We start from the raw sequence: 21329 nt of genomic DNA on the forward strand, positions 1-21329 counted from the left end.
GAGGCAACTATTCAGTGTGTCTCACATCCATGTTTCTTCCTCCCCTCCCCCCACCCCTGTCCTTCCACTCTCTCTAAAAATCAATGGAAAAAATATGCTCACTCCTTGGGTAAGGACCAAGTCTTACACCTGTTCTGATTCTATATAACACCTTGAAGTATAAAGTAGAATTCCATAAATAATTGATGACTAGCTGATTACTGGGGGGAAAATATCCCATGATTGTAAGACCCCTTCTATCTTCCATGAGCCCCTTGAATATCTATTCAAGCCAGCACTGGAAGACCCAAATGATGGAGGCCTCTATGACCTCTTAGTCAGATTCCCCAGTTCCATTCAATCTCCCATTTTGCATACAGCAGACATGATGCCCAAAAGGCTAGAGGAACTAAGGAGCAGAAAAAGGGACAAAAGTCTGCCAATTTCCCCCTTTATGCAACTCAATCCACTTATACTCTATGACTAATAACAATAATTCTTGAGCATTTGCTATGTGCCCGTTTTGTTCTTAGACTGTTACACTCATTAGCTCATTATAATCCTCATAACATTCCAAACTAGGGACAATTATCTATAAAATAAGACAACTGAGGCACAAAAGTTTAGGCAACTTGTCCAAGTTCACATATAGCGAGTGATGGGTTTTGGGTGTTAATTCAGTCAATGACTCCTCAGCTATACTAGTATTTTTATTTCTTCCTGAAATTGCAGTTGCTTGAAGCAAAGACAACTTGGTTGCAGTTCAAAATTTTATATATAGAAGGGAGAATAAAATGGATTTATAAATAGCTACTGTGAGCACCTTGAGGTGATCATATTAGGTGTTGAATATTTAGAACAAGTGAAATCACATGCAGAAGGATGACTTAGAAAATCTAATGTAGAAATGATATATATAAGATAGGCCTGAAAGCACATCTGGAAGACTTGAAGAAGAGAATTCCAGCTTGAGAGAACTTCGGAAAAGAATATAAAGTAACCTGGTTGGCTATAATCAAGGGTTCAAAGGAAAAAAGCTGAAAATGTAGATGAGGGACCTGAATATAGAGGTGAGAATTATTTTGGTAGGAAACACTTTGGTTTATTGACAGAGCAATAGTCATCTCATTTGTGGTTCAAAAACAATCTTTTGACCACAAAGAATGGACTAGAAGAGAGACTAGAACTAAAATTAGGAGGCTTTTATAACAGATCAGGCATAAGAAAATGAGGGCCTAAACTGGGGAGTGAAGAAGAAAGGGCTGAGCCCTGGCCAGTGTGCTCAGTGGGTAGAGCGTGGGCCCACAGACTGAAGGGTTGTAGGTTCAATTCCTGGTCAAGGGCCGGTCGCAGATTTGATCTCTGCCCCTGGTCAGGGCACATGCAGGAGGCAACTAATAGGTGTGTCTCTCTCACATCCATGTTTCTTTTTCTCTCCCCCCTCTCTCTCTCTCTCCCCCCTGCCTGCTTCCTTCTACTCTCTAAAAATCAATGGAAAAAATAGGCTCACTCCTTGAGTGAGGATAAAAAAAAAAAAAAGGAAGAAGGAGGAAGAAGGAGGAAGAAGGAGGAAGAAGGAGGAAGAAGGAAGAAGAAGAAGGAGGAAGAAGGAGGAAGAAGGAGGAAGAAGGAGGAAGAAGGAGGAAGAAGGAGGAAGAAGGAGGAAGAAGGAGGAAGAAGGAGGAAGAAGGAGGAAGGAAGAAGGAGGAAGGAAGAAGGAGGAAGGAAGAAGGAAGAAGGAAGAAGGAAGAAGGAAGAAGGAAGAAGGAAGAAGGAAGAAGAAGAAGAAGAAGAAGAAGAAGAAGAAAAGAAATGGCTGAGACAGACCATGGAAAATATGTGTATAGTGACCCAGGTCACTTGAGCAACTCTCTGTACATCTTGACCAGAGAAATCAGGCAGAGAAGGAGACCACATATACACAAGAGTTTATAAACCTGGGTGACTAGGAGAAAACATTATCGTTAGTCTTATAGCAGAAACAGAAGAGTCAGGAGGAAGCATGATGTTTGTCTGGGTTGGAGTGGCAGAAGATGAACAGAAGAACAGAATATGGATATGGAAGTTCTCAGAACAGACATTCAAGACACAGAAGATGAAAGCTGCTCTGAATTGCTGTTCTTGGGGAGAATGGGAGAGGAATCCCTAAACTCTAAAAAAAAAAGATAAATTTTTTTGAGCCTTACTGTATCTTCCAGATTTTTTTCAAATTCCTCCAGAAATCGAGTCATAGCAGGATCACCTTCAAAATCATTAAAATGATTATTTACCCATAATAAAACAATCCGTGTTACCTGTGGAAATATGAAGAAGGCAGTGTGATGTTACGAAAGGCATTCTTTCACCACAGATTCCAAAACATGCCCCAAACTGAGTTTTACGGCTAACCCCCTCCTCCCTTTCCTACACACGACTAACACCCTCTTCCCTTTCCTGCACTCAAAAGGTTCGTTCTAACAGAGAGACATAGTTTAGTTGAGCTTGGGAATACAAGTAACATAGAGCCAAGACTCTGTTCTCAGTGAGAATACACAAACCTGGATGTTAAGATGTAAGCACATGAGATATATATTTCAGACAGTATCCTAAAATGCAAGCTTCTGAGGACAAACATATAAAAAGTATTGCCATAGCCAAGACCATTTAACCAAAATTATAACAAAAACAGATCTGAGATTTACTTCATTTATAAATACCATGAGTTTTCAAAGTTATGAATTGCTTTTACTTTGTGTCACAAATTAACAGAACAATTAAAAGCTAACAAATGGAAGTTGAATAATGTGCCTAGCTAACTATGCAATTTATGTCATATATTTAAAAAATTATGATAGGATACACATAAAACCACCATTTGACCACTTTAAATGTTGGCATTTAGCTCATTCACAGTGGTGTGCAACAATCACCACTACCTAGTTCCAGAACATTTCATTGCCCCATTCTATTAAGCAGTTATCTCCCATTCTGGCTTCTCTGCAGCCACTAATTTGCTTTTCTATGTGTATTTGCTCATTTTGGATATTTCATACAATATGTGAACTTTTGTGTCTGGTTTTTCACTTAGCATATTGTTTTCAAGGACCATATCTATGTTTCATTCCTTTTCATGGTTAAATAATATTTCATTATATGGCTATACCACATTTTAAATTTTGACAAAACTCAATTTATCTATTTTTTCCCTTTGTTGCTTGTGCTTTGAGTATCATATCTAAGAAAACACTGCCAAATCCAAGGTCATGATTTTTGTACCTCTTCTTTTCTTCTAAGAGTTTTATAGTTTTAGCTCTTATTTTAGGTCTGATCCACTCTGAGTTGATTCTTTTGCACATGGATATCTAGTTGTCTCTACATCATTTTTATTCACTCTTAGCACCCTTTATTTCCCCACCAATCAAAGTAACTCTTTATAATCTGGGGGGGGGGAAAGAGGGGTAAGCCTGTAGTTTTGGACATTTTTAGTTTTTTAAACAATAGAATAATGCAATCCAGCTAATTCTAACTTATTTCCTTTAAAATATAACTCAGACACACGAAGCAATTATGGCCCTACTTTGATGTTTCTTAACATAACAGAATTCCACCAATTTGCAAGGCATTACCAGTCTTTCCATTATATATATGAATACTCCATGAAATTAGGCAAAATAATCTATTTAAAATAGATAACTATTTAATGCAAAAAATATTCAAAGGTAGATTTAAATAAGTCACAGCAGATATAAATTAAGGTAAAAAAGACCAACTGTTTTCAAATGATACTATAAATAAGAAAAATCAACATATTCTATTTTGGGGCTTACAAACAATCTAAGCCCTCTTGAAAAAAAAAATTTACTTGAATAATCTTTCTAAACTACTAATCAACTTTTAAATCTTCAGAAACAATGAAATATTTTGAGAAAGTTCAACAATACTCTCATATGGCAATTGTGTTTTCTGAATTTGCAGCTACACCACAGCCTTATTTCTGTTTTTGTCTTATAAGGCTCATATCCACTTTTAACACACTATTTTGTCATAAAATAACTATACAGAGATACATCAATACTGGCTCACTATTTTTTTAGGTGAACTGAATTTTATCAAAATAAAATAAACATTTAATTTATCAACTCCAAAAGGTTTTATGAACAAAATTTAAAGGTTAAAATCACTTTCACGTCCCTTATGTTTATAATACAAACCTTATCTCTTAAACTGTCAATTCTAAACCATTCCAATAGTTTGATCCCAACATCCAAAGGACTTTCAAGAAATGTCCTGTAAGTTAATAGAAAATCTTCTATGTAAGTTGGGTCCACAATGGAATGTTCTTCTATTAAATGCATGATGAGACGCTCAGGTGTTGCCTAAAAATCCAAAGATAGAAAAGATTAGAAAATAAACAAATAGCTCAAAAATCAAAGAACTCCTATTAATCACTTCCCTTTGTAGCCACTCCATTAGAAAGGTCCTCAAAGAAGAGTGTCTCCCTTAAAACACTTAGCACTGGGATTAGGTAGTCTCTACAGGTTGTAATCCATCAGCACACAGAGATTTAGAGCAGGGTCAGGGAACGTCCAGCTTGAGGGCTGTATAAGGCCAGTGAAATCATTTGGTCTGGCCCTGCCAACGCAACCGCAGGCGGCACTTGAAATTCAGTAAATCTAGGAGGTTTTTTTCACAGCAATATAAATTTATATTAAGTGAATTACAGTAAGTGAATGATGTTATAAATATCCAAATGGCTCTTGGAAGAAAAAAGGTTCCCCACCCTAGGTTTAGAGAGAAAAAAGGCAGAGGAATAAAAATTTACTCAGCTGTAGCTGTTTTTTTATTGGCATTTCATCGTAGCAGGGCTTTTAAATTTCACTGATTTAACCCTGGTATGGACTGTTACTGCTAATTATACTGCAAAGGAGGGATGTAATGATGATTCTCCCAAGGCAACACAAGAAAGAGTTGAGGGTTAAAACATTAAACAAAAAAATACCCTACCCTAGCCGGTTTGGCTCAGTGGCTAGAGCATCGGCCTGTGGACTGAATGATCCCGAGTTTGATTCTGGGTACATGCCTGGTTTCGGGCTCAATCCCCAGTTGGGCAGCATGCAGGAGGCAGCTGATTAATAATTCTCTGTCATCATTGATGTTTCTATCTCACTTCCCCTGTCCCTTCCTCTCTGAAGTCAATAAAAATATATTTTTAGCCTAGTCGGTTTGGCTCAGTGGATAGAGTGTGGGCCTGTGGACCAAAGGATTCCAGTCAAGGACACACACCTTGGTTGCAGGCTCCTTCCCTGCCCGGCCTGTGCAGGAGGCAACCAATCTCTCACAAAGATATTTCTCTGTCTTTCCCTCTCTCTTCTACTCTCCCTTAAAAAAAAAAAAAAAAAAAAATAGGAAAACTATCCTCAGGTGAGGATTAACCAAAAATAACTAAATAAAAATAAAATATAGCTATATATATATATATTTTTAAAATACCATTAAAACAAAACAACAAAAAACCCTAACAACTTTCCTCCAAATTAAATTAATCATATTCCAAATTATCTTCTTCCTCAGGCAACAGGAACAACACACCAGCTCAGGATAGCTTGTTTTATTGTTGTTACTTCTCAGAAGAGAAGTTTCCTCTTCTTTAGTTTCTCCATGCTAGTTCACCATCTTGAGAGGAACCAGAAGTTCTAGAATTTTTACATAACTCAGAGTTTTAGCTGCTTGCCTGTCTCCAAATTTATAAAAAGGAATAAAATAACATTCATCTACTGCTCATCTTTGAGCTTCTAAGTCAGTGGTTCTCAACCTTCCTAATGCCGCGACCCTTTAATACAGTTCCTCATGTTGTGGTGACCCCCAATTTCATAGTTACAAATTGAACATAATTAAAGCATAGTAATTAATCACAAAAACAATATGTAATTATATATGTCTTTTCCGATGGTCTTAGGCGACTCTTGTGAAAGGGTCGTTCGACCCCCAAAGGGGTCGCGACCCACAGGTTGAGAATCACTGTTCTAAGTCAATGTTAAAATTACTTTTGCAGCCTTTTCAAAAGTAGATACACAGAACAAATACAGAAATAAACCAGATGCTAAGCCAAATATAAAAACATGACTGCTGTCCATAACCTCAAATTTTAATTTGTTTTATTCATCCAAATAATTCATGGGTCAAAGTAACTATATAGAAAATATACACTAAGCCTAACAATGTTCATAGCTAAGATATTTTTTAAGTACCTATTACTACCAGTGTATGTAAATCATTCTTCTAACAGGAAGTCAGAAATAAGGCTCTTCATTTAACCTACTTAAGGAAAAAGGCAACGCAGGTCATTCCCAAACTTCTCCCACCCTCCAAAACATTCTACGAGCACCAAACTGGGTTTATTATTTAAGCTAATCATGATTTGAAGTCACTTAAATCTGGTTCTTAGATCATGTATGTAAGTCATGGGTGGAAATGATCAACATGTTAAAGGCCATTATCCTGACGGGCTAAATCAGTGATTTTCAACTTGTGTGCACTGATAATTTTTAAAACATGCAATATTTGACTATCAAGTCAGGGGCACTGAACTCTTTTCCCTCAGACTGTCAAATAAAAATATGACAAGAACCAACACAATAGGTGGACGGTGTGAATGAATTAAAACTATACCTATACTTGTTGTCAGGTTGGCAAAAAAATAGATTTTTTGGTGTGCCACAGAAATTTTAATAACTAGTTTATGTGTGCCATGAGATGAAAAAGGTTGAAAATCGTTGGGCTAAATCATTGAGGTAGGATACTTGTGGGGACTAGGCTAAGTCATTGAGACACGAGAGCTGTGGAGACTAGGTCATATATTTAAAACTTTCTATCGAGTCATTCAAAGGCATGTCACTGAAGTGCTCAGCAGCATCCAATAAGCTGGATACTGGGAGACAGTGAGCATAGAGCTGGCTGGTAAAGGAGATTGCTGGCTGTAGAGATTGGTTATGATGAGCAAATAAGTAACTATACAAAGCATAAAAAGAACCACTATTGGGGAAGCTATTTACAAATATAGAAAGGAAAACTAGAAAAAACTTTTGTAGCCTGGCCAGTATGGCTCAATGGTTGAGTGATGACCTATGAACCAGAAATTAAGGGTTCGAATCCTGGTCAGGGCACAAGCACGGGTTGCAGGCTCGATCCCCAGCAGGGGGTGTGCAGGAGGCAGCCGATTGATGATTCTCTCTCATCACTGATGTTTTTATCTCTTACTCTTCCTTTATCTCTCTCTGAAATCAATAAAAATATATTTTTAAAAAACCAAAACTATTGTATAATAATTATTGGAAGTATTGGTAATAACTCAAGATTGTTACAGATAAATGGATATACAAACTTTATAGATGTGTATGTATGTATAGTTAAAACATACATATACTAGAGGCCCAATGCACAAAATTCGTGCAAGAGTAGACCTCCCTTCCCGCGGCTGCCAACCCAGCTTCCCTCTGGCAACTGGGCCCTGGGCTTCCCTCACAGCCCTGGCTTTGTCTGGAAGGACGTCAGGTCTAATTAGCATATTACACTTTTATTATTATAGATTTCTTAGCTCTGTCTGAGGAGAGGCTCTAGAACAAGCATGTCAAATTCGCTGCCCACTTGACCTGCTTGCGAAGCAATGATACTTCAGTGGCAATGAGTAAATGCCCAGATCTTCATTTTCAAATGCTATTCTCCACTAGAATGATCCAGGAAACTCTAGAGAAATGGATGATTCCAAAGCTATAAATATAAGGTGAACCTGGAACACCTTGTTTTGCCAGATAATAAGGAAACTCTCAAAAAATGATGGGGACATGTCAAAAGGACACAGAAGCCTGGCCAGTGTGGGTCAGTGGTTGAGCATTGTTGACCCATGAACCAAGAAGTCACCGGTTCGATTCCTGGTCAGTAGGGGGTGTGCAGGCGAAGGTGATTGACGATATTTCTCTCTCATCGATGTTTCTATCTTTCTATCACTTTCCCTCCCTCCTCTCTCTCTAAAAGTCAATAAAAACATTTTTTTTTTAAACAAGATACACCAATCAGTCTTAAGAGAGTCTCACTGGCCAACTCTGGGAAAATTTGACCACTGAAACAACACTGATGATATGAGAATGCTCATCTTTATAGTTGAATGACAATAAATGTAGAAAAAAATAATGGAAATAGAAAATAACCATATTAGGCAGGAATAGTCAATAAAAATAAGGCTGGTGGATAGAGACTTGTAGAACATATTGCCACTATCCCAGAACATCTCTCCTCCAAATCCTCATCAATTACAAAGGGTAAACGGTAACTTTTCAGTGAAAAAAGTTACAAAAAGATATCCACCTGACCAGGTGATTAAGATGGTGGGACAGGCTGACATGTGCAACTTGATATGAATCACTGAAAAGAGCACACCATTTATGTAGAATTCCTGCCAGGAATGCATGACTTGAGTGTAGTCATCAGGAAACATTGAATAGATAGATGCAGGCTGAGGGTCATACTATAAAATATAGGGTCTGTATTCTTTATAACTACTGAAAATATGAATAGGGAAAGACTGTTCTTGGAGTAGACCTAAATGCAACTGTGTTCCCAAATAAGATCCTAGACCAGAAAGGAAAAAGATCTGTTGCTGGGATAGTTGCTAAAAATTTAAATAGGGTCTGTGAGCTACATGGTTTTACTTTATCAATGCTCATTTCCCAGCTTGAGGGGTTCTATGCTGTTTACATAGTAGAGTGTTCTTGTTTTAAGGAAATACATATGGAATATTTAGGAGTGATAAGGCATCACATTTACAGATTGCTCTCAGTGGTTCAGAAAGAGACTGCTGATAATGGAGAAATGCAGGGAAATGTTAACATTTGAGGAATCTGAGTCAGGGAGCTCTCTGTAAATTTGAAAAAAATCATTTAAAAATAAAGCATTAAAAACCATAAGCCCCACACAGGCAATCGATCCATATGTTCACCTTTTCTACATACAAAACTTACACTTATCATAGAAAGAAAAAAAAAAGACTGAGGAACAGCCTGACTCCTGACTCCAATATGACATCAGTCCCTCATATTATTAAAGAAGCAGTTACATTTGTAACACTTACTTATTTTGCAACCAAGATTAACTTTAAAAGAGAAATAGTCATGTGATTATTTTTTCTCTTATAACTAGGATTGCTCTATTTTATATCTAGAGGGCTTTAAATAGACAGGAGAGTGAGGGGGTGATCAGAGGACAAGAGGGTACAGGGTAGAAGAGAGAGGGAGTTAGAGAAGGGAAAACATCACGGACATCGATACTAATATTCTACAATGTGCAATCTTTTTTATTTACCTCATTTAGCCCTAATAAAGGCTTTCATATCACCCGCATTTGCAGACAAGACAACTAAGGTTCAGAGAAGTTAATGCCTATTTCAACATCACAGAGATCCACTAAGCACTGCATCTTCATCTAAGATTCCTTATGTCTTTATGGTTGGTCCTTTCATTTTCTGTTGTTTCTAAATATTGTTGTCTTTGATGAAATTAACTCCTATTATCAATGGATCACAAAATGAATTTAAGAAGAAAAACTTTGACCAGTATATCCTAAAATAATATCCTATCCATACTAATGTTAAACAGCAATGTCACCCTTCATCAATAAAACGTGTAAAAATCAACTTTAAAAAAAGCAAAAAGAACCAATAGTTATTTAAATTAGATCTCAAAGTTAATCAATTATCTTGCACTACTCAAAAAGTGGCTCAAAGCCTTCTAGTCAAGATGAAAGCTTTATTCTATCAGTGACTAGAATAATAAGTAAAAACACTCACCTTGATTACAATGTGTCCTTTCCTGGTTCCACTCCGATCTAGTTCACGGTGCTCATGCACCATAACAATTTCTCCCTCTTCTTCAACTTTATGGGTATTTTTTTCCACATGATTTAAAATTCTCCAATAATCCTGCTGGGCTATGCAGACAAACTGTCCGAGAACAACATGGGGACAATTAACAAATCTGTAGTACATAAATATATCACTACGCACCAAGGCAGAGCACAAAGGTAGGAAATCAAGCGGCATCAGTTCTTTTTTATTCAATCCCTTTAATTCTTCACAAAAATCAAGATGAAATAAATAACCCACGCACAGAGACCAAGGAGTTTTTGATTTTGAATTCTGCTCTAAAAGGAGAAGTGAACTACTCTCAAAACTGATACTATGCAAAGAAAACATGAAGCGGGAATTAGAAACAACTCAGAAGTTCCTATTTCCTTCCTTTATTTAAAACAAGAAAAAAGAATGAACTGGTTGCTATCGGATAGAAATTTAACAAACCAATATTTGGTATACCCTCTTAAAAATTTACAATTTGTTCAATCTCACAAACATGTGAAATATAAAATCTAATTTCCTTTATTAACTGTGAACTTTCGAAACTGATAATTTTCAAATAAAGCTATTTTATTTTAAGGAAGGAAAAACAGGCTCAGCCATTCTTAGTCAACAAACGAGAATGCAAGACCAAAGACATAAGCTTACCTGGCAATCATCTACTTTAGTCCTAACAACTCCATGCATGTACTGCTTATCCAGAGTGGGAGTAATTCCAAAACTATTTCCCATAAAGAGATTTTCAACTTTTCCATCTGAATGGCTGATTTCTACAGTGCCATTTAAAATAACACACCATGAGTCAAGCTATAGAGAAAAAGACAGGTTTTAAGAATCTTAAAAAAAAAATTATATGTTAACTTGGAAAAATAATCAATATATAGAACTTGTATAATTTAAAAAAGTAAAGGGAAGGTCTGATTATATTACTAAATACTGTCAATAACACCTGATGCCTGTCTATGCAAACCATGGAAGCTTATTTCACTCTTTCTTCTTTTAGTCACCAAATTAGTTCTCAAAGAATTTCCATCAAACTTTAAAATGACTTGTATATCAACATAATATTACATCCCGTGGTTTATAATAATTCAGTTAACCACTTCTTATAACTGTATTATTTTTGGTCATTTCCAATATTCACTATTATAAATATGCTTCAATGATCACCTTTTGGCATGAATCTTTGAGTTTTATATTATGTCCCAAGGAAAGACACTCATAAGGGGAATGATAGGTTAGAAACTATTAATACTTTGGGGCCCATGTTAAAAATTTCTAAATGACTCTCCAGAAAAAATACTGGCAATACATAATGTTCACTGACTAACATCTCAGCATTAATTTTTATCAGTTTAATAAGAAAAATAGTGAAGTACTTTCTAACAGCAATAATACCTTTCAATTTCTCTGCATTCTCCCCTCACCTATCCACGAATTGCCAGGGAGCATTTCTGAACATAGAATTGCTATATAAAGGCCTCAACTGACAGCAGTCCACTGGGAGGCATCTGTATCAATGCCTCCCTCATTCTTTTTTAAAAAAACATTAATATACAAAAGGGATAAGGACAGTTGAGTAAATACCTGATAAACATTTTAAACAATGATATAAATATACGAATAGAATAATAATTACAAATTAAAAAAAAAATCTTATGACTTAATTTGAGAAGTAAAAACAAATGTGGTTCAATGAATAGTAACTATTAAACATTTATTCTATGCTAGGAAATAAAAATTAAGAAAAAATACAAAAACAAAAGTAATAACTTATCTCTTAAGAAATTGTAACTACTGCAACCTTGGCATTCATTTAAAAATAAGTGTATTGCCCTAACCCAGCCGTGGGCAAACTACGGCCCGCTGGCCGAATCAGGCCCGTTTGAAATGAATAAAACTAAAAAAAAAAAAAAAAGACCGTACCCTTTTATGTAATGATGTTTACTTTGAATTTATATTAGTTCACACAAACACTCCATCCATGCTTTTGTTCCAGCCCTCCGGTCCAGTTTAAGAACCCATTGTGGCCCTCGAGTCAAAAAGTTTGCCCACCCCTGCCCTAACCGGTTTGGCTCAGTGGATAGAGCATCGGCCTGCGGACTGAAAGGTCCCAGGTTCGATTCTGGTCAAGGGCATGTACCTTGGTTGCGGGCACATCCCCAGTATGCAGGAGGCAGCTGATTGATGTTTCTCTCTTATTGATGTTTCTAACTCACTGTCCCTCTCCCTTCCTCTCTGTAAAAAATCAATAATATATATTAAAAAAAAATAAGTGTTAATTTTAAGTCAAGATTCACACAAGTTTATGGAAATTATATTATTCTAAAAATTACCTCCCATATTATATAGCGTGTAACATTTATTTGCTAACCTACCTCTTGTCCATCTTCAAGAATAATAGCTCCAGCCTGCTCTACCACTTCAAAAATCATCACTGAGCAGAGTTCTCTCCTTACACTCATGGTCATGTTTGCAAAAGCAGGGAGCTGGTGCATAAACTCCAGTAATTGTTCTATTAAAAAACAGAAATTGTAGTAGTACAGAGACCATCAAGGACACTTTAAACATACAATAAAATTTAGAATTCAATGCCCAATTTCCCAATCAACTTATGAATATATGCTGCTAAAGTAGAGAAATCAAGGCACAAGATAAATGTTGGTTAAAAAAGTCAGTTATTTGGTTAATAGATGTATTCAGACTCACATGAAAATACAGGCACACTGGAAGATACCAGAACTCACAAACTCCAGACAGAACCAGGAAACTACAGATTTGGATGAGGGTAGAGAATTATCTTATTTTCCTAGCCTGAGATGCCACTATATACTGGTTAGTATAGTGATGTCCTTTGATCTAATGGATTAGTGAAAAAGCATTTCATCTAGTTCTTATTGGGCTAGAGTTTAAAAGAAAAATGTTATTAATAAATGTCAATAATTAATTAGAAATAACAAATGTAAGTTCTAGTTCAAGATTTTTCAAAGTAACACAAGGTAATTCTTTAACCAACAAATGTTTGAGTGCCTGTCTTAAGCCATTCCCTGGTATAAATACATGTGTAATAAAGATAAATATAAGGAAGAAACATATATAAGCAGTCAGCTAAGGGCTGACACAGAAATAACTATAAGATGCTATCCACCCACAGATAATTGGGAGTTTGTTATTTTCAATTTTTAAAAAGTGTTGTGAAAATAGCATAGTATGCAATTCTTCATCGCACTTTCAGTTTTTGTCCAGATAATATTCACAACATGAAACTAAACTGCAGGTTACTTAACTATATGTCATTAGAGTGGCAAGGAATGTTCAAATGTATTGACTTACACTCACACAGATTATGATTACCATTAATACCAGCATCTTCTGATTTGAACAGCAGCAGTATGACCATTATAACAGAAAAATCTAGGATAAAATCTTAATTGAATCATAACAATATATAATGAAACTAAGAAATCTTTGTCTTTAAAGATAACATTAGTATCTTTAGCATTTTTTTTCTTCTGTCTTTAGCATTATTTAACCACTGGAAGTTACCACTTCTGTAAGAAATTACATAAAAGAAAATTCACAGTTTTAACCAAAAATTACATACTTACATATGTTTTCAAGCTAGAGAAGTAAAAACATTTTTTATAACATAAATTTTTTAAAAAAAGCTAATTCACAGACATTGGACACCGATGTACTATGTTTAAAATGTCTCATAAGCACGAATGGGAAAACCACTTTAATGGAATCAAAGCTTTTGTTTTATAAATTTGGGGAGATAGGATGTGAGTGAGAGTGGTCTGGCTGTGACATCTGTTTGACTTTCAGGGTTGACTCAGTTGATCTGGTAGGCTAGGCAGGTGACCCCTACCTCCCTCACAGTCACAGTTCCATGAGCATCCATGCCAAAGCTGAATGCTTGAAAAGGACAACCATCCCCAAGAGAGGAGGACTGTTCTTCAATCAAGGGCATACAAGTATCTGTGCTCCCATCAGACCCTCTATACAAGCTCTCATACTGGGGCAACCAACCTCAAAGATGGCCCTAAATAACACCCTCCCTCTTGATATTTATGTCCTCATGCATTCACCTCCCATATTATATGAGGGTGGTTCTGTGTGACAAATAGAACTTTGAAGAAATAATGATACGTCAATCCTGAAGCCAGATCATATAAGATACTGTGGCACCTGCCTTACTCCCTTGGATTACTTGCTTTGGGGGAAAGCTGACTGCCATGCGGCGAGGACATTTAAGCAGCCTCTGGAGAGACCCACATGATGGGGACTTGAGGCCTTGTGCCAAAAGACATGTCAGTAGCCACCTTGGAAACAGGTCCTCTAGCTCAGTCCAGCAAAGCCTCAGATGACTTCAACCTTCATATTACAACCTCATGACACTGAGCCAGAACCACTGAGCTAAGATGCTCCTGAATTCCTGACCCAGAAAATGTATGAGAAAATGAGTGGGGTTTTCTTGTATTGCTTTTTAATTACTGACTCTATTACAAATGTCTCCCATGTCTCCCCAGGTGTGTTGCCTGCCAAGGTGTGTTGTTTTAAGTCACTAAGTTTGGGGATAATTTGTTATGCAGCAATAGGTAACTATATCTAAGTTAAGCTATAAAATTCTTATTGTGAACAGATATTTTTCTTACCAATGTCATCATCAGTTTTGTCTGCAGGTTCTTTTTCAAGACATTCTCGAACAAGATCTCGCCCCTGCAGTGGGTCTGTTCGATCAATCTCTTCATCTTCCTCCTCTTCATCTTCAGAATCAACAGGTCCTTCTGGAAGACGTGTTAAATCTACATCTCCTACCTCACTTTCTGTAGCCTACAGAAAGAAAGCTTCATGTTATAAAAATAGTATGTCACAGTCTGAATTAATCAAAACTATCCCTCAATACCAAATATTATAAAGAATTAGGCAATATTTTATATTGTATCAAAAACAAAATGAGATTTATAAAAAGGTTTCTCTCTGCCCAAAATAGTTTCATCATTCCATGGTGTGACACTTAGGTGATATATCTGACTTGGTAATCATTTAGGAGACTAAATGATTTAATAGCTGTTTTCTACAAATACTTGCATTTCTTAAAAATATATTTCCTAAAGCATGAAGTATAAGAAATAAAGACAGTTTACCAACAATCACTTTATAAGTACTTATGAGTTTACACTGTGTGTTGTATATAAAATATCACTCTTTCACCACTAAGGTTTAGACCAGGGGTGGGCAAACTTTTTGACTCGAGGGCCACAATGGGTTCTTAAACTGGACCGGAGGGCTGGAACAAAAGTATGGATGGAGTGTTTGTGTGAACTAATATAAATTCAAAGTAAACATCATTACATAAAAGGGTACGGTCTTTTTTTTTTTTTTTTTTTAGTTTTAGTTTTATTCATTTCAAACAGGCCGTAGTTTGCCCATGGCTGGTTTAGAGTCTAGTAGGGTAAGCAATCATGTAAATTAAGAACAGAAGTATAAAAGAGGTAAAGAGTAGTACTGAAAAGTGCTAAAATAGACCAACTATGAAGGACTCAACAAATATTCATGACTTCCCAATGCCTTACTTGAATCTAATATTGTGTCAATAAAGAAGAACAGAGATTATTTTAACCAATCTTTAATATAAGCTTATATTTATAACCTCAACTCTGGAAACATTAGTCTCATTAGATACTTGTAAAGGAACTAGCAGATTTTTTAAAACCTGTAAACTTAAATATCAGTTACAGCCAGAACCGGTTTAGCTCAGTGGATAAAGCTTCGGCCTGCGGACTCAAGGGTCCCGGGTTCGATTCCGGTCAAGGGCATGTACCTTGGTTGCGGGCACATCCCCAGTGGGGGGCATGCAGGAGGCAGCTGATCCATGTTTCTCTCTCATGGATGTTTCTGGCTCTCTATCCCTCTCCCTTCCTCTCTGTAAGAAATCAATAAAATATATTTAAAAATATATATATCAGTTACAGAAAATAATGAAGATATCTTTTAGAAAATAAAATTGTCCTGAAGTGAATTTGCTGTCAAAATTTCTAAATATTGCACTCACCTGATACGTATTAATAAAGTAACATGAATACTGAAGCAGTTACAGAAAAAATGAGTTGAACATGATCTTCAAATATTTAAGCCTCATCTCCTATCAAACATTTACTGTTTACTCTGCATAGAAGAGGATCTTCCTTCTTTCAGGGAATTGCTGTTCTCCTCCAACCTAACCCAGAGATTACAGTGGGGAACAGTGCCCAGTCTCTGGCTATGTAAGCTAAGATAGAAAGACCTCTTGTCTGGATTTTTATAATTAGAACTGGAGGGCAGAGTGTCCTTTTTCCTCTGGTTCCTTAATCAGCACGGGAGAAAATGTAACTAATAGGCAGAGAAAGAGGCAGGGGAATTGGAAGTAAACTGAACAAGAGAGACAGCACAACAAAGCAATAGAAACAGAGCATGCAGGGTAGGGCACAGCACAGAGAACAGCTGGCAGGAAGAACCACAGGAGGCAGAGAGGAAGAGCAAGCAAGCTACCAGGCACCAAAGGACTAGAGAGAGGTGGGCAGACGCACCTGCAAGCATCCAGGTCCCTGAGGCTGGAACTGTCTCTGCTTTCTCTGTGGGTCAATCAATTACCCTTTTTGGCTACTGTTAATTCAAAGTTAAAACTGATACTGGCAACTGAATTTGTTTTCTAAGATTCTGTCTTATACTTCCTTCGGACTTCTGCACAGCTTTAAGAAACAACTAGTTTAAACCAGATTAAATACTCAACTTCAGATCTATAAGATTAAGACAAGCTGTTAAGGATAATATAAGAGCAATCCTACCTCATGACTAGTATGCTCTCCTGAGTTATTTTTTGGCTATAGACCTTTAAGGTTTTAGTGGAGTATATTTCTGAATAATATACCTTCAGAATAATATACAAACTTCCTAACAGATTACAATCCCTTTTCAAAGACATGTGTACATGCTAAAATGATTTTTCCACAAGTCTAATTTATTTACGTAAACTGATTTTAATACAAGGAAGTAGTGTTAAAAAACACTAAAGCAGTATTTTGCACACAAGTTCATTTTTCAGAATACAGAAGCTCATCCCAGGAATAGCCTTTTTCCCCCTTATCAATTCTCAAGGACAATCTACCCTATAAATTTGAGTTCTTAAACCGCACCTGTCCTCATTAATATCAGGTTTTCATCCCTTGACCCAGATTACTTCAACTTTTAGGTTATGTTTGATAAAAAGATGGATGGCTCATAACAAAAAAGCAAGATGCAGATCAATTACATGGACAATAGGGAAGGTGTATTGTCATCTGCCTGAGGAGTGAAGACATTTAAGAAAATAGCTCTTTAGAGAGAATGGAAGTCATGGGTAGGGATGGGGAGAAGACTACTAAAGAACTCTTTTAGGAAACTTTTAAGGCCATGTGCAAATAAAATAATTAATTCTATCCTTACAATTGTCTTCTCCTGCCTGTCTTTTTTTCAAAGTAGGATACAAAGAAAAAAATATGAATAACATTAGTTATGAGAACATACTAAACTATTAAAATGTTAAGCGTATACAAGAGAAATATGGTGTCAAAATAAGAATTAAGAATAAAAGTAAGAAAAAGTGGCCAAAAGCATACTAGGAAATTGAAAGTTTTGGTAATTTAAAAATAAGTAAAATAAAGTGAGCTACATAGATGGAGTCCAAAGTCTAATTCCTTGACTAAAACAAAGGAAAGCCATGTCTTTAGGTAAAGTTAGATACGATGACCACCGCCAGGACTGGAAGTCACTGAATGATGCTTCCGAGGATGCAATTCCTTGGCAGAAAATTTAATTCTATAATAACTAGATAAGAATTTTTAAAATGTATCCTTAATGTCCAGCATATAATAAAAACTTACTAGGTAGGTGAAGAAGCAGAGATGTGATCTGTACCAGGAGAAAAATCTATCAATATAAAGAGGTCCAGGAATGACAGAGATGATAGAATTAGAAGACATGAACTATAGACATTTATTATCAAGAAGTTAAAGGATTTAAAAGAAAATACAAAAAAATTAGGGAGAAAATGGGAGATCTCAATAAAGAAATCCAAACTGTGAGAAGAGTGAACTTGAAGGGCAATAAAAAATACCCAAACTGAAGCAAATAGAGGGCAAAAGCCAAAAAGAAAATTCAACAGAGCCTCAGAGATATCAAAAGCTGTTACAAAAAAGGTAGGTCAAAAGATATGCCATAATCATGAAGGTAGGATACAGAAAACATCAGAGCCCTGGCCTTTCAATCACTTTATCCTAGCACTTAAAATACAGCAGACCATCAAGAAGATTTTACTAAATTAATTAAGTCCAGAAAAAAAAGTATATTGGTAGAAGGACTGATAAGACAAATATTAAACTTCTTGTGTTTTTCCGTTCCCGCAGTATGAAAGTGTCTCTATGTGTATGTGTAAATATAATTTGGTGAGGCAGACAGTCTGAAGTGATTTTCTGATGACTTGGCCTTCCCCAGATAAACCACCAGAGGATTTCCTTTTCCTGTTTGCATCCAGATAAACATGAAGCTACAATAAGGGGAACTACAGATTAGAATGAAAAGTTACACAAATTTACAAAAATCACATTTTCAAATTTAGAGCAAGTATTAAGCCAGAACCTTAGCTCTTCAGTGCTTCTATATTCTGCATTCCTATTTTTAGTATTTCTCTCAACCTTATTCATGGACCACTTAGCTATTATGTTTCTTCTTTGTCTTTCTGGTCAGGACAAGAATCCTGTGAAATCAATCCTTCAAAATGTGCTGTCCAGGCTGGCCCATTCCATAATCTCTACAACAGGGCAGGCAGGCAAAGTGAAGCCTCCTTTGCCCCAGATAATCAAGCTTTAGTCTTGGAAACAACACTGGTTTCTACCTATAAATGTAATTCAACTGAAAAAATTTCTAGGTTACTTCCTAAGTGACAAAATTGTGCTTAACTCAGTCAGCATGGGATATACAAGTAAGAAAAAACTCTACTCCCCACAAATGTACTATGATAAAAAATGTCAAGTGTACACATAACTACACTAAACAAGAGAAGAGAAAGAGACATGACGGAAAAACTGCTGTGAGGTTCCAAGACATGTGAGACAATGTGAAATGTCATCCAGGTGGAGCTGCTGGCACTGCAGCATTACCACACACTGAACTGGGAAAAGGTACATGGTCAGGGAGTAGCCATTAAGTCAGTCACGGACCAGATCTACAATGTGCAAGTGGAGAATAGTGGAATATAGACCACATTTGCAGATTGTGGTTAGAAGGGAAAGGCTTGGATATAAATGTGAAATGAAGTGAAGAGCGTAAATTAGGTAACAGTGAAGCACTGAAGCTTTTTTAATAAAGTTATAACTTTTGTTTTCAATTTATTTCAAGTAAAATTTTTTTTAAAAAAACAAAGATAACAGATATTGACTAGGGCACAGATAATATTCTTAACAAAAATATTAAAGTGGAAGAAAACATGTAGTAGACAAAGCTAGCTGAGGTGTCCAAAAGAATATCCCAGTGGAAATGTGACATCGGGGACCTGAAGAGACTGGGCAGTAGAACTCTGAATTAAGAAATCGCTGTAAGGTAATAACTAAAGCGTCAGGATTTTTAGGAACATGTTTCTGTCCTACACAGAAGCTAAAAAATAGAGGTGGGGATTAAATGTGGCCCTCAGATTATCTAAAAGTACAGTCATGTGTCACTAAAAGACAGGGATATACTCTGAGGAGTTAGGTGATTTTGTCCTTGTGTGGTCACAGAGTGCATTTTTACAGACCTACTACACAGTGGGTCTATATAGTATATATAGACTATTGCTCCTAAGTACAGCATGTTACAGTATTGAATACTGTAGGCAACTATACGATGATGCTAAATATTTGTATATCCTAACACATCTAAAAATAGAAAAGGTACAGTAATAATACAGTATAAACAAAAGTGTATGTGTATGTGCACATACTCGGAGGGGGGTGTTCAGAGGAAGGCTATGGGAGAAACATCATTGTAGGAAAAGTAGTCATCAGAAGGAGTGAGAGAAGAAGGAAGGCAGGGAGGGAGAGAAGGAAGAAGAGGGTAGAGAAAAGGAGAGCAGAGACAGATCTAGGAGATAAAACTGGAGAGGAGAAATAATAAAAGGGGTGGGAGGAGGAAGGGGAATGAGGGGGGAGAGAGAGGCAGAAACTGGACTGGGAGTAAAGATAAAGAGAAATGGAGGGAAGAGAAGTAAGTCTGTGTGCAGGAGTGTGTGTGCATGTGCCCATGTGTGGGGTGGGCTCCAGGGCTCCCCTGTTCCTCAGCTCTCTCCTCTAGCTCCCTTGCTAACTTGGGGTGGGCACAGGGCAGGTGGAGAGCATGCTGAGCCTCCTCCTTAATTTAAACCACCCAGAGCTAGCACTAAATTCAACCTCTTAGTGGGGTCTAGTCTTTTCTTTGAACATCACAAACTTTTTGCTTATAATCTATTAAAATCTTATGGGACCACCATTGTTGACCAAAATGCTGTTATGTGGCACATACGTTAATGAAGAGACAAGTGCTTTAAGTTCAAGATTTCACAGTCCCAGCTCTTGGACAATACTGAAAAAATAGGAAAAGGAAACTAGAGAGAAACACTCCTATTTCCCAAGTATTGAGAATACATAAAATATGATACCCAAGAACATTCTAACATCTAAATGCATACTTTTAGCTAAATTTTAAGCTAATTTGATTAAAAACACATTCACACTGAAACCATTGCTTGCCTTTTATTCCAGACTGTGGTAACTGCTTTATTCAGAAGTTTCTTCGAAAACTAAAGGCTTTTATTTTTAAAGCAGAAGACATGAAAACTCTAAAGAAGGAAACGCATAGAAGCACAGCCACAGGTTTGGCCATATAAAATGGTGTAAACAATTTTCTTGTTAAGAATTGCTGTTAGAATGACTATCTCTCTTTTTACCACAACTCTCCAAATTAAAAATACTTGCATTATTTTGTAAGGCTTTGTTTTTTGTGTTACAAGGCATGACTGGATTAGGTGTCCACTTTTAAAATCTCCCAAGTGCTGAGAAATTTGGAAAACCAGACAAACCACTTCAACTGTTGCTGGCCAAGGTATATAAAATGGGAATGTACACCTGTACTATAGGGTGTATTCAGAGCTTTAATAGGTACCACAAAGGAGACCTAAGGTCAAGAAAAGACTAAGGGTATAGAACATTTACTCTCTTTTCTTTTCTTCCCTTAAGCTCTCTTTTCTTCCCTTTTGGTCCCGAGGATCTGATTGCATACATACACTTTGGTTGGTGTTATTTTGTTTATCCATATTTTAAAATTGTAGTCTAGATAGTCTGCATTTTGGGGGATATATTTTATTGATCACCTAGAGGCCCAGTGCACAAAATTCGTGCACTGGTAGGGTACCTAGCTGGTGTCAGCCTGCCCGGTACTC

The 21329-nt window shown here is 36.6% G+C and overlaps 1 protein-coding gene across 8 annotated transcripts in view; it reads right to left on the reverse strand.

Moving 5' to 3' along the window:
• Positions 1-21329, reverse strand: part of RAPGEF6 (Rap guanine nucleotide exchange factor 6) — a 191557-nt gene that overhangs the window by 70829 nt on the left and 99399 nt on the right. For all 8 annotated transcript variants that reach the window (XM_081092606.1, XM_081092608.1, XM_081092604.1 and 5 more), the window contains exons 8-13: positions 14518-14695; positions 12238-12374; positions 10508-10666; positions 9797-9949; positions 4170-4334; positions 2166-2273 (exon numbers count right to left, since the gene is read on the reverse strand). In XM_081092606.1, coding sequence (XP_080948732.1) covers positions 2166-2273; positions 4170-4334; positions 9797-9949; positions 10508-10666; positions 12238-12374; positions 14518-14695 — 900 coding nt within the window. The remainder of the gene's footprint in view (positions 1-2165; positions 2274-4169; positions 4335-9796; positions 9950-10507; positions 10667-12237; positions 12375-14517; positions 14696-21329) is intronic.

Source organism: Myotis nattereri, assembly GCF_964212035.1.
Source record: "Myotis nattereri genome assembly, chromosome: 5".
NCBI lineage: Eukaryota > Metazoa > Chordata > Mammalia > Chiroptera > Vespertilionidae > Myotis > Myotis nattereri.